Source organism: Medicago truncatula, chromosome 5 (genome assembly GCF_003473485.1).
Source record: "Medicago truncatula cultivar Jemalong A17 chromosome 5, MtrunA17r5.0-ANR, whole genome shotgun sequence".
Taxonomy (NCBI): Eukaryota; Viridiplantae; Streptophyta; class Magnoliopsida; order Fabales; family Fabaceae; genus Medicago; species Medicago truncatula.
The window spans coordinates 13,972,935-13,985,405 of NC_053046.1; the positions used below are offsets into that span (position 1 = coordinate 13,972,935).

Consider the following 12,471-nt stretch of genomic DNA (forward strand, 5'->3'; position numbering starts at 1 on the left):
CATTTAAAATTATCAAATTTTTAACGATGAACTATGGTAGTACTTGGAAATAAAAGTTCATGGCATATCTCATATTTACGGTTAAGAGGTGATGTTGATTCATACGAGTTATATATTTATTTTTCGTTGTTTTAATCAAACTTATATCAATTACGCCATTATTTCAATTGTAAAAATGAGGAGGATCGTTAACATATATTATCAAAAGACAATATCTATCTCCATTAGAATTTTAAACATTTTTAAGTAGTTCAGAGTGGACCAGTTAAGAAGGCGAAGGATATTAGAATTTCTCTAACTTCTATACCAAAACCTATGTTTTTTTTACTCCTTCCTTTTCCACCTTATTGATCTCTCACCTGTCCTATGTTGTTCAAGTTATATAATCCGAACAGCATAAACATTCCATAAATATCTCATAGATGGGAAAATAATGTTTTTTTTTTTGTCAAAGAAAGCTATATGGCTCTACAAGAGAAAAGGCTAACGACAAATGGGCCACTATTTGTCCAAAAACAAAAAGAAATGGGCCACTATGTCGCCTTCTCGGCCCATATTCAAAACAAGATAACTATTCTTCTTACTTTCATTTTTTCTCTTCAAACACCATGAAATATAAAATTACCCCGGTGGCAGTTAACTGTCGCTCACTTTCCAACAACATTTACCGAGTTGCAGTTAATTTTTGTAGGGGTATTTTGGAATTTTTGCACTTTGTGGAAGCAAAAATGAAAGTGAGTAGAACAAAATTCTAAAAACAAAAAACTAGAGGAACTGAAATGAGACACTAAGCTCATTGCTCCACTAGCCCATGTAGGAATGAGGATTACTTACAGCTAATATAAACATAAATAAATGGAGGTCATCATATCCATGATATTATCCTTACCATTTTTTTTTTTGAATTAATCCTTAACATTGTATCTCATCATTTTATAATATAATTTAATGTGTTTTTTTTTTTGAGAGACTAATATAAGGTTATACAATGCTCTTGTATAAATCTTTCTTGTATCTCATCATCATCGCTTTCTTTCATGTATGGAATTAAAAGAGCATTGCTAATTGTTACAAATGATTTATACAAGAAAGAGAAGAATACATAAATATAGGAAATTTGTCAGATCAGATTATGGCTAACCATACATGGAGAGTGAGTGGTTATTATTTGAAAGTGGAGGACTTATTGTGTTCCTTGTCATACTAATCTTACTTGTAGTAGTTTGTGCTAATGTGAAATAGTGTATGGTTGACACGCAATGGCTAGGTGTTTCTATAAAGGAGGAGGAACTGAGTCTATTACTCCAATTTTATTAGATATACTCCCTCCGTTTTTAAATATAAGTAAATTTTACTTTTTAGGTTCATTCAATTAATGATGTATGTGGTCCATATTATGAATCACATACATCATTAATTGAATGAATCTAAAAAGTAATTTTTGCTTATATTTAAAAACGGAGGAAGTACCAGACAAGGATAGGGTTGTCTCGAATTTTCCTTGAAACATTGATAACACATTTTAATTCTAACCAATGATCGAAACAAGAGTTTATATTTTATAGTTAATTGTAACATTAGTAGTTAGAAATGTTAGTTTTCGGGGATCGAACCCAATAACTTCCCTTGCAGACTCCTTCATCATCTCTTTCATTTCTTAACTGACTAACTGAGCTACCTACGCGTGACAACATTTTAGAGTATACTCAACAACACAATTATGTTCTGGGTGCTTTTTTAGAGAGTGATCCTCACAATCTCTTTTTCTTGGCAAAATATGTTGAATATGTAGAGGAAAATTTTAAGATATAGTCAATTTCAAGTTCTTCTACCTTGGATGAGGATTTATTTATTTATGATAGTCATTGCTTGAAAAGTTTAAAGACTTCATTCTTTTCCTTCATAATGTTCCAATAGCGCATGTGCCACAAAATTGTCCAATTTAGACCATCTTTTTCAACTAATGAAGCTGAACTCGAACCTATGATGGTAGAACCTCTAAATATGAGATACTATGAGAATAATATCCATCTTGGATTTTTACATCAGTTCAGCCAAATGATTTTTTAGTGACATATATTTAGAGATCAAACAAGCATCTCTTCAAGATGACCACAATTAGGCTATTAATAGCCTAACCAAGATTGTCGCAGGAGGACTTTCGCTTGGATGAAGGAAAAATGGATTGTCGTTGGATCGGAAACAACATTCCCATTAATGAGTATGGTGGAATAAAGTTAAGAATTTCGAGGCATGATGAGAGTGCAGCAAAGAAAAGCTCTCAAAATACCAATGATACCAGATTAACAAAATAAACCTCGGAGCAAAGAAGTGATATGAATGAGCAATCTGATGCTCATTAATGAACGAAGGAGAGGTTTTGCGGTATTAATACATGAGAAATCAGCTACTAACTGTCATAACTGAAAAGCTAGAAATGCGGGAAATTCATAACTAACTAAAACTGCTAGATAACTAACTAACAGGTTGCTAATCACTTATCATTGCTACTTATCAGGTTAATCTTCACAGCTTATCAAGACACATCAAAATAAGGTGGTTCACCCAATTTGGACTATGTCTATAGGAAACAACAAATTTCACTATATGAAATGTGAACAATCTCAAACTCTTATTTCTAATTGTTTCTGCTATGCTCACAGAAGCAGTAGTTATAACAGAATAAAGATATTTCTTCCACAAAATCACTATATATTTTGATGAAGGAAACAAAAATTCTACTTCAAGATTCAATTCTTGCTCCGATCATCTGAAATCATCCCTTGAATTGTGTTAATAAAACCAAGCATGGTTGGAAGACTCTTTTCATCTGAAATCAATTTTTGTACACATAAAACAAATAGTATTCAAATACATCCTAGCTAGAAACATGCATTTTTGAAGTGTACAAAATTATCAATTAAAGTAAAGATGCTATATGAGTATGACTAACCAAGTCTTGGGATTGTATGTCCTTTTGGATGATGAATCACAACAGGGTCGACAAAACCCTCTCGCAAAATAATGCTTTCCGGCTTCAAGAAATCCATGTCCCCTTAATCACATTATATGAATGAAGTATATTAGTAAGTACAATGCTGCACTAAATAAACAATATAAGATACCAATGTGACTTTTCAAGGCAAAATGTAAAGGAAAATTTGATTTAAAAAATAATTAGAAGAGACTGTTTATTGAAACTACCTATAATGTGAAGAGAGGGACAATCAATTGGTTTTGAAAATGCATTGGAAGCTAGTTTAGGTGTTCCGTAGTTCATGCCACCAAACTTGGCACCTGATATCAGAATCAGGAATTTGATCTTGCTTATCTTCTGAAGTGCTGCTCCCTAAAATTATCATCATCATCACTTCAATGTTCAATCAAATCAATTGCAATTTAACATCAACCTCTAAGTCAAGTTTAACCTTCATTATTTCACCAATAAAGCATTTTATAATTTATGATAATGGATGGAGAAAAGGGTCAACTTGTTGGTTCGAAAAGAGTGTGTGTGTTCGGCTCTGAAGTAATGATTTTTTTTTTTTTTAATGAAATGGTTAGGTAAAATTGATTTTGATTAAAAGTGAGTTAAATGTAAAATAGTTTGTTTTTGCTTTCTTGATAGAATGCCCTATCACTGTGCATTTAGCCGCTGCAAGCTAAACCAAACATAGACTATAGTTATAGATTACTAGTCATGGTCTTAGGTAAAAATTCTAAGCCTGTGTTTAGTTCCACTTTTAAACTCTCTATAATCACTTTTGGGTTATTTAAACGTGATTTGACCGCAAATTTATATGTTTGATTTCCAATGCCAAAATTGATTCTCGCCTCAAAATCAATTCAACCTAAAAGCTAATTCATACACATGAAAGCAATTGTGATCCAAACTATCTAACCATAAATTGTTAGAAGTCACTTTTTTCGTAAAATGCATTAAAAAAATAAATCACTCTACATGATACTCAATTTCAACGACTAGTGTGTTCGGAAACCAGTTGATTATCACTAGACGTGTGTTCAGGTTGAAGCTATGTGAAGTAGCTTTTGGCTTGCCGTGAGTTTCAAACGTGGAAAAATGTTTCCAAACACAGGCTAAATCAATTTTATAAAATCAATTAAGTCGAAATCTATTTCATTACCTCACAGCCAAACACATGGTGTGTGTTTCAATTTAGAATTTAAAAAGACAAACATATCTACTCAAGAATACCTAAAACATGTCAAAACTAATGTCAAAACATATCATTAAACAAAAATGTGAATCCAACAATTAAGTAAATATATTGTGTTTCTTTGTTAATGAGTACCTGTGCTTGCATTCCTGGTAATGCAGCCGCTAAAAATGCTCCCTGAGTGACATTAATTCACAATTAATCAAAAGCAAAAAAAATAAAAAACTTCATTTTTCATTATCAATTAATAAAAAACATACCTGAGAAAATCCAAGTACACCATCAAAAGGACCATTTTTCAGCATATAATCTTCAATGTATGCTAAACATTCTTCAAAATTCCTATACTCAGTGAAACCCTACACACAAATAAATAAAATATTATTGAAGCACAAAGACAAATAAATGCAGAAGATTATGATTCATTGTTCAAAAAATAACCTCATTTGATTGGAACCATTCATAATAAGGAGGATCGAAAATGCCTTCAACATCTGATTTTCCTTGTGCTGGAAATGGACCATCGAGGAAAACGAGGTCCAATTTTTGTATTACAGTTTCAGGCCAACGTAAAACTAGTTTCTTGAGGATTTCACCACTGGTCCTGAATCCATGGAGGCAGAGGATTTTCGGTTTCTTCTGACTTTGTTCTTCCATGATGTTGTCACTTTCTTCGTAGCATGTTGGATTTTATTGCCTCAACCGACATAATCATGACATGTCACATTTTCTTGTTTTTAGGTAATATATTTTAGTACATTATTTTAAAAGTTGAAAAAAAATTAAGAGTTACTCCTTATAAAAAAAATAGTTGGATTATTAAAAAGAATATTTCAAGAATATAAGAAAAACTACATAGTGTAACCCATGTACATTAAAAGAATAAAGCCAGCAAACATGATAATCAAAAGTAAAATTACAATTTTTTACCTTCAACCACCAAAAAGATTATAGCTTAATTTTATCTAGTAATTAGGGCACATGGACTTCTTTGTTGTTGAAAATTCTATTATTCATTTCCTTCCATATTGTCCAAACACAAGGTAACCAAATCAGATGCATAAAAGGCCGAATAGATCTTTGAAAACCACCTATCACACTAAATTGCAAAAAATGGTATGCTAAACTAGCCAATTCGACTGAAGAAAAACCAAGCCAATCTCGAATAAGATGACACATGCTGGTGAAATAAGTGCAACGCAAAAATAGATGACTAATTGTTCCCTCCATACCACACTCGCCTACACACGAAGAAGATTATGCTTGAATAATGTCACATAATAATAAATTGCCCTTTGTTGGTGGACGGTTACGAAACAGACGCCATTGCAAAAAACAACACTTTTAAAAGAACATGTTTATGCCACATATTATCCACCAGAAAATGGTCATTGGGCTTTTCATGTGCCATGAAGAAATGATAAATATCATTAACTGAATGGCCTTTAACCAAATCTAAAAGCTACTTCCACCTATCTAATATGTTTTCCTGCAAAACAATATTACGGAACACAAAACAGCTTCCCTAACATGGTCTTCCTCCCACAAAAACAACCTCCACCCCCGCTTCCATGCTTCTTCCCCCATCAACTTTTAATAACCGATTTTCATATAAGTCAAAATAACTAGCTAAACCTATCCCAAAGGGGAGCATCCCGCATCCAACTATCAATCCAAAAATAAGTGTCGGCACCATCACTGACTATCTTTTGCAAGTTATTTTTAAATAATGAGCTATGATTGATTGTTCGTGTAAAATGTTAATGAATACCTTAAAGACACTCTTTAAGATTTTATAAAAATATATGTATTCAATGTATTGAAAATTAAAATGTTTAATTTTGATTGAAATAAGTTCTTTATTTAAATTTTTTAAAGAGTGCCTCAAAAGCAAGTCAGACTCAAAATTTAAACCATAGTACTAGTTAATATGAGATGACACAGTATAGAATGAAAATCAAACAAGAGCCTAGCCACCAAAACTGATAGTTAGATGAGGTAGTTGAGTATTCTGTTCAATTCGACATGTTTCCATTGGATATTTATTGTTCCTATGTCGTTGTCCTTTTCATGTATAATTAATCCTTTACAACGTTAACATTTCAAAATATAAAGGAGGAATTTTTTACTTCCGGATGGTTTGTAATTCACGTTGGGTAATTAATATTTATTTATTTATGATTCATATAATAACAAGAGAAATTCTTGTGTAGGAACGAACCTAACTATCATTCTTATAAACAACAAATTAAAACATGACACGTATTTTATGATTGATATTTATTTTTTGAACAAATGATTGATATTTATTTATTACGATCTAACATTCTTTTCATACATATCATTTTAAAAAAAAGAAGTCATTTTCCACAAAAATAAGGAATTATTCTAGCAAACTCGAGACTTCAAAGTTCAACTTACGTCTGAAATATGGGTGTTTGTGAACACTACCTTCCAATGTGTCTGACCACACTAGTACAAAATAAGGATTAAAACATTTTCACTGTAAGTCTGTTATGATGATAATCGTGTTCAATATGAATGCAATGTGTTTTGTAATTAAATTATAATATTTAAAAACAACGAACAAGTGTATCCGTGTTCAATATGAATGCAAACACGAAACGGATTTAATTTCGGGTGCAAAAAGTAAAGGAGTACAAAAAAACTCGTTTTAAGTTGGTTGTCTAAACATCAGCTTAAAACGTGTATGGACATTGACATTTTAGAAATTAAGCTGAAAACAATATTACACATTTAAGCCGCTTATTTAGACAACCCCCTTAAAACATACATATTAAGTCGTGTAAAAAAGGTCCTGCTATATTTATTATGAGTAGTGATATTTGTACATCCATTTGATGACAACTTTGTTTTTCTCACTTCTTATTGATCAAAAACAATGGAGAGAAAAAAAGTAAGAGAGAGGAAAAGAACATCATGTGAGTATGATATGAGTATGTGTGAGAGAAAGTTGTCCCAAAGTTGTCATCACAAAATAGTTGTACAAATATCATTTCTCATTTATTATCTCTCCCAATTTGAAAGAAACTATTGTTCCTATTGTCGTTGTCCTTTTCATCGTCTCTCGTCGTTACCCTCTTCTTCGTTTCTTGATGTTTCCTTGTTCATTCACACACATCGACTTCACCTATTACCTTTGTTACTCTATAAATTTCACTCCCATGCTTGTTCTTCAGGTTGTTTTCGTTGAGCACGTTTGGGAGGATATTTCCCAAACGTTATTGTAGCATTTCAGTGTTAAATGTTTTTCTAGTTTTTGTGTTAGCTAGTGAAGTGGTTTTAGACGTTGTTCATGTGTTTAATGTTTCATGAGTTAATGCATCGACAACCGAAGTTGAACCCACTCAAAGAGTGTTTACAGAGGTACTTATAAATCATTCATCAAAGAGTTTTTTACATCGACAACAAGAGTTGAACTCACGAGCTTGTGTGTGAATTAACTTCTTACCAATTGAGCAAACTTTCATTAGCAATCTTTATTTATCTCAGCTGTAACTGTTCATTATATAAAATAAAAAAAAAGTTTTAAGAAAATAATAATAAAACAATTAAGTTGGGTTTTAACAACAAACTAACATATTCTTCCAACGAAAGAAAACCAACATAAAACATGAGCAAAGTAATATTTTAAGCATGCTCTTAACACGAGTTTTTAAGTCAGTTGAGACATTTTACAAAACCAACAAATAACGTTTAAAGAAAAAGAATTAGATGATTGGTTTAAAATGGAATTTTTGCCCAATTTCCTCAGTTCTTTTTAATACTTAATTGCTACTCGAATTGATCCTATTTCCTCAACTCTGGGTCCGGTGCTAGAAATTAGAAAAGAAGGGAGCCACGCACCAAATTGGCTCAATGGACAAGGGCAACATGACACTAAGAGGAATACAACCATGAGCCAACATGAAGGTTTGTCTACATCATCCTTAATCATATACTTTTTGATACCTACAAGGTCAACAAATACAAGAGGAGGACTTGAGGATGAGAGACGCAGACAAGATGATACATGTAGGAGGGTATATATCCTCTAAACACGTGCGGAGATTAATTCTTCGAGTATTATGAGACTCAAATGGATGATAAACTAGCGTTAATAAGAATTATGATTTTCTGATAAAAAAAAAGGAGAATTATGATTTGTGGAGATGTAGATTCACTATTTGAATGAGATAAAATAAAATTAAAGACAAAAATTTTGTGATGAATTTATAGAAGAATTCAAGTTTTGGTTGTATAAATTTCTCATCAACTAGTTAAACAATAAGTGGGTTAGCTCATCAACTAGCAAAAGAAGAATAAAGAAACATAAATCGCAAAAAATGGAACATGATCGTTTCTTTATATAATTCTGTCAAGTGTACTATTTTTGATATTACAGTAATTGTTTTTTTAGTACAAGAAGAGGGCTAAGTCCAAAATGTAGTTCCGTATACTATTTGAGTGAATTAGAATTTACATTTACAAGACATGTATATTACAACAATCCATATTACAACAATACCTTTGAACCGTACTGTGGAAGTTAGCGCCCCGACACTCTCAGTCGCCCCCACAAGAGACAGTTGAACGTAGCGCACGTTTGTGCCAAATATTGGGGCAGAGGTGAAGGAAGCTTCCGCAACGCTGCGCTAGCTCCAACTCCATCGCCCCTCTTCTATACTTATGTGTCACCCTCAACAAAGTGATATAATTCATTGACTAGTAATTTGCTTGTAAGTGATGTAATCCAATGACTAATTTGATTATAAGTTACATACAAAAATTAAGAAGAACCGTATTGCTCAAAATAATTCAAAACCATCATCATTTTTGTCTATTTACCAATTTAAGGGAGATCAATGTCAAACCGCGACAATTTCAAGAAAGGAATTGTGATTTACTCAAACTCCAAAGTATGAAAGTCTTCACCTAAATTAAAATTACTCTTAAAAAAATATCTAACCTCAAAGTTAAGTTGGGTTTTGCTGATTTGGACCAATAGGAAAAGGTGCATAAATTTCAAAACCGACTTTTTTTTATTTACCAAGCATGTGATGTAAAAGCTGATTTCAAAGTTAGTCCTAATTTTTTGTTAAGAAAAAAGAAAGAACAAATATTATACTCCCTAGTGCTAATGCAAAGTATCCTAAGCTAAGGTGCTAGAAAAAGAAACGTTATCTTGTCATATGCCATATTGACAAGAACAAACACATCAAACAAACTGCCACGCGTGTGGCCTTGATCTATTTATTGCTAGAACATGATCGTACTTTTAAACTATAAAACCATAGTTGGATGCTAAAGTGATGTAAAAAGTTAATTTGAGTGAAAAGATGAAGTCATGAATGAGGAAGACAAAGTGGGAAGGTTGTTGATAAAAAGAGAAATGATATTTGTACATCCATTTGTGACAACCTTTTGATAATTTTCTCTCTCATACTTACATTATCCTCTTATTCTCTCTCTTTATTTTTCTCTTTCCATTGTTTTTAACCACTAAAAATCGTATAAAATGGTTGTTCAAATATCAATGCTATGATAAAAATAAGATTAGGAAAGTGGCTGGAAAATTACTGTACTTTGAAACAGTAGTGCCGTAAGACAAGGACTGCTCACTTACCCTTAGAACCGACACATGTCCGTGATGTAAAGGGTGGTTCAGGTAATATTCAACAACTACAAATAAACAATAAGACAAACAAGTACACTCATAAAAACCATAATGCCCGTTGCCAAATATGAAATACCCAATTTAGACACAGCTCAACATCTGCCAGCTAGTAATTGATGAATGACAGTGTAAATTAATTTGTCCATGTGCTCGTGGAAAAGAAAGCAAATGAAGAAAAATATAGCTGGTACCAATTTTTTAAGAATATTTGAATGAGACAGCGAAAAATCTCTTTCAACTTAGTGGATGTTTAGTTTAGAATGGTGTTTCATGAAGCAAAAACACATATGTATGTTATTTGATGTAAATCTTCTATGATTTTAAGAAGCTAAAAATTGTAATTTCTACGTTAAAGTGGTTTTTTATGTGATTTTTAAAAAAACGTGATTTCCAACCGTCCATCGAAACAGACACTTAGTTGTAAGTGTTAAATTTGAATTTAGTTTGTGAATGAAACCATGTTAAATCTTTTATTTTGTCACCTATTAGTACTAACTATCCAACTGAAGAATTAGTATATGCATTTGCGTGTAAAAGGTAAGTGGTTCACATCAAAGAATTGTATTTTTTTTTAAGAAACAAAAGAATTATATCTTGTAAATTTTTGTATCATGGATGTTGACCCATTATAATTATACCCATCACACCGGCCAGAGTAAGTCCATGATACAAAGGTTGGCGCACATGTGCAGGCAACATAATTTAAGTGGTAGTGTTGGACAATGCACATTATTGGGTAAATTATAATTCAATTTTATATGGGACATACATATAAAGCAATTAATTGAAGTCATGAGTAACATTGACACCCGAGACACAGAACCCCTATAACAGCATTCTTTAATAGAATTCATATTGTCTAGTTATATTAAAAAAAAATTGTCTCAAAAAAAGTTTGTATGAATTTTCCAAACCTTTTTATCAGTTTTTTTTTTCCTTTCTGATCAGCACATAAAAATTCAAGTTAACAATTACCACAGTTACTCCTTTAAAAAAGTTATCACAATTACCTTTGAAGTGAAGTGATGCATCATTTGACTTAATTTTGTAGATATCAAACCTAGAATATATATTTTTTACGGGGCTAAACTAAAAGGAAGTATGTCTTGTGCTTGGATGAGGTCATTGAATACATACTTTCCTGTTGTCATTGCAAAGAAAAAATGAAATGAAGAGTATAATTAATTTAATATTAGTTTAATTTTGTAAAAAAGAAGAAAAACTTTTATTTCTAGAACTAGAATACTTTATCTTTTCTTTTAGCACTAGACCTAGAATATAATATTACTAGATGCTTTTAACCATTTGCATAGGAGTATATAAAAAATAGCTAGCATTTCAATTTTATAATACTCACAAATTTGGAGGAATCTTAACCCCATTATTATTGATGCATTCATAGCTGTCCATCCACTTCTTTGTTTCAAGTCCCCCACTTCCTAAACCTTACCCCTCTTTTTATATATTCTCCTCCTTTTCCATTCATTGTCCACTACTCTCTCAATTTCTCATCTTTTCTCTCCTACAAAGTACAAACATCTCTTCCCTTTCCAAACTCCAAAACCTCTCTCCATCACAAAAATGGCTTCCTATGCAGCAGTACAAGTTTTTCTCATCTTAGGTCTTCTAGCCACCTCTTGTTTTGCACAAGCACCAGGTGCTGCACCAACACAACCACCATCAGCAACCCCAACTCCACCAACCCCAGCACCTGTAGCTACTCCACCCACAGCCACTCCACCAACAGCTACTCCTCCAACAGCCACACCACCACCAGCAGCTGCTCCCACTCCAGCCACTCCTGCACCAGCAACTTCCCCTCCAGCACCAACACCTACTTCTGATGCACCCACTCCAGATTCTACTTCCTCCTCTCCTCCAGCACCCGGTCCCGGTGGTCCAGCACCCGGTCCCGGCAGTACTGATGCCCCACCTTCACCCTCAGCAGCATTCTCCATCAACAAACCCATCATGGCAGCAACTGCTCTCTCTGCTGCTATCTTCGCCATTGCTTTCTAGGGTTTTTCCACGTGGAGGCTCTTTGGCCGTTGATCTTACTTTTCTTTGACGGGCGGATGGGATCGATTTGATTTATTTTCCTCTGGTTTTATTTTGAGTTAGCGTTTTTGTTTTGATGTGTTATTATTATTATCTTTCTATTTATACTTGTCGTTGATGTGTTTGTTGATTCGACGGACGGGATCGATCTGATGATGATTTATTTTGTGATTCATTGTTTTGGTGTTCACACGTGTATGTAGATGACCGTGATGATGATTTCATTTCATTGTACATCCATTAATTCATAGAATAAAACTGTTTGTCATTCTTTTTACTTATCTTGTGTCAAATTTTCTCATTATTTTGTCTGAATTATGATGTTTAATACTCCTATAAAGATAAGATGGAGATTGCATTATCCATGTAAGGATTGTGATTCCAACTCCAAACATCTCAATTATTCATTAAATATGAGTTTCTAGATAACACACTACTTTATAAGAAAAAAAATGTAAAATTGTTCATTTTATTTGCATCATTGGAGATAGCTTAATGGAGTAGATCAATTTATAGTCAATGTTTAAAATTACGGCTCTAGTTGCCTCTATCTCATGA

General features: G+C 32.7%; 2 protein-coding genes across 2 annotated transcripts; both read right to left on the reverse strand.

Annotated features, from left to right (window-relative positions):
- Positions 1-2,447: 2,447 nt before the first annotated feature.
- Positions 2,448-4,881, reverse strand: LOC11410947 (esterase OVCA2). The gene is made up of 6 exons (XM_003613046.4): positions 4,620-4,881; positions 4,439-4,537; positions 4,314-4,355; positions 3,205-3,349; positions 2,954-3,055; positions 2,448-2,830 (listed from the first exon to the last, which is right to left on the reverse strand). The coding sequence occupies exons 1-6, from the start codon at positions 4,833-4,835 to the stop codon at positions 2,751-2,753; spliced, it is 684 nt and encodes a 227-aa protein (XP_003613094.1). The 5' UTR covers positions 4,836-4,881; the 3' UTR covers positions 2,448-2,750.
- Positions 4,882-11,295: 6,414 nt separating this feature from the next.
- Positions 11,296-12,196, reverse strand: LOC112421964 (elastin). The gene is made up of 2 exons (XM_039834539.1): positions 11,419-12,196; positions 11,296-11,384 (listed from the first exon to the last, which is right to left on the reverse strand). The coding sequence occupies exon 1, from the start codon at positions 11,862-11,864 to the stop codon at positions 11,445-11,447; it is 420 nt and encodes a 139-aa protein (XP_039690473.1). The 5' UTR covers positions 11,865-12,196; the 3' UTR covers positions 11,296-11,384; positions 11,419-11,444.
- Positions 12,197-12,471: the final 275 nt, after the last annotated feature.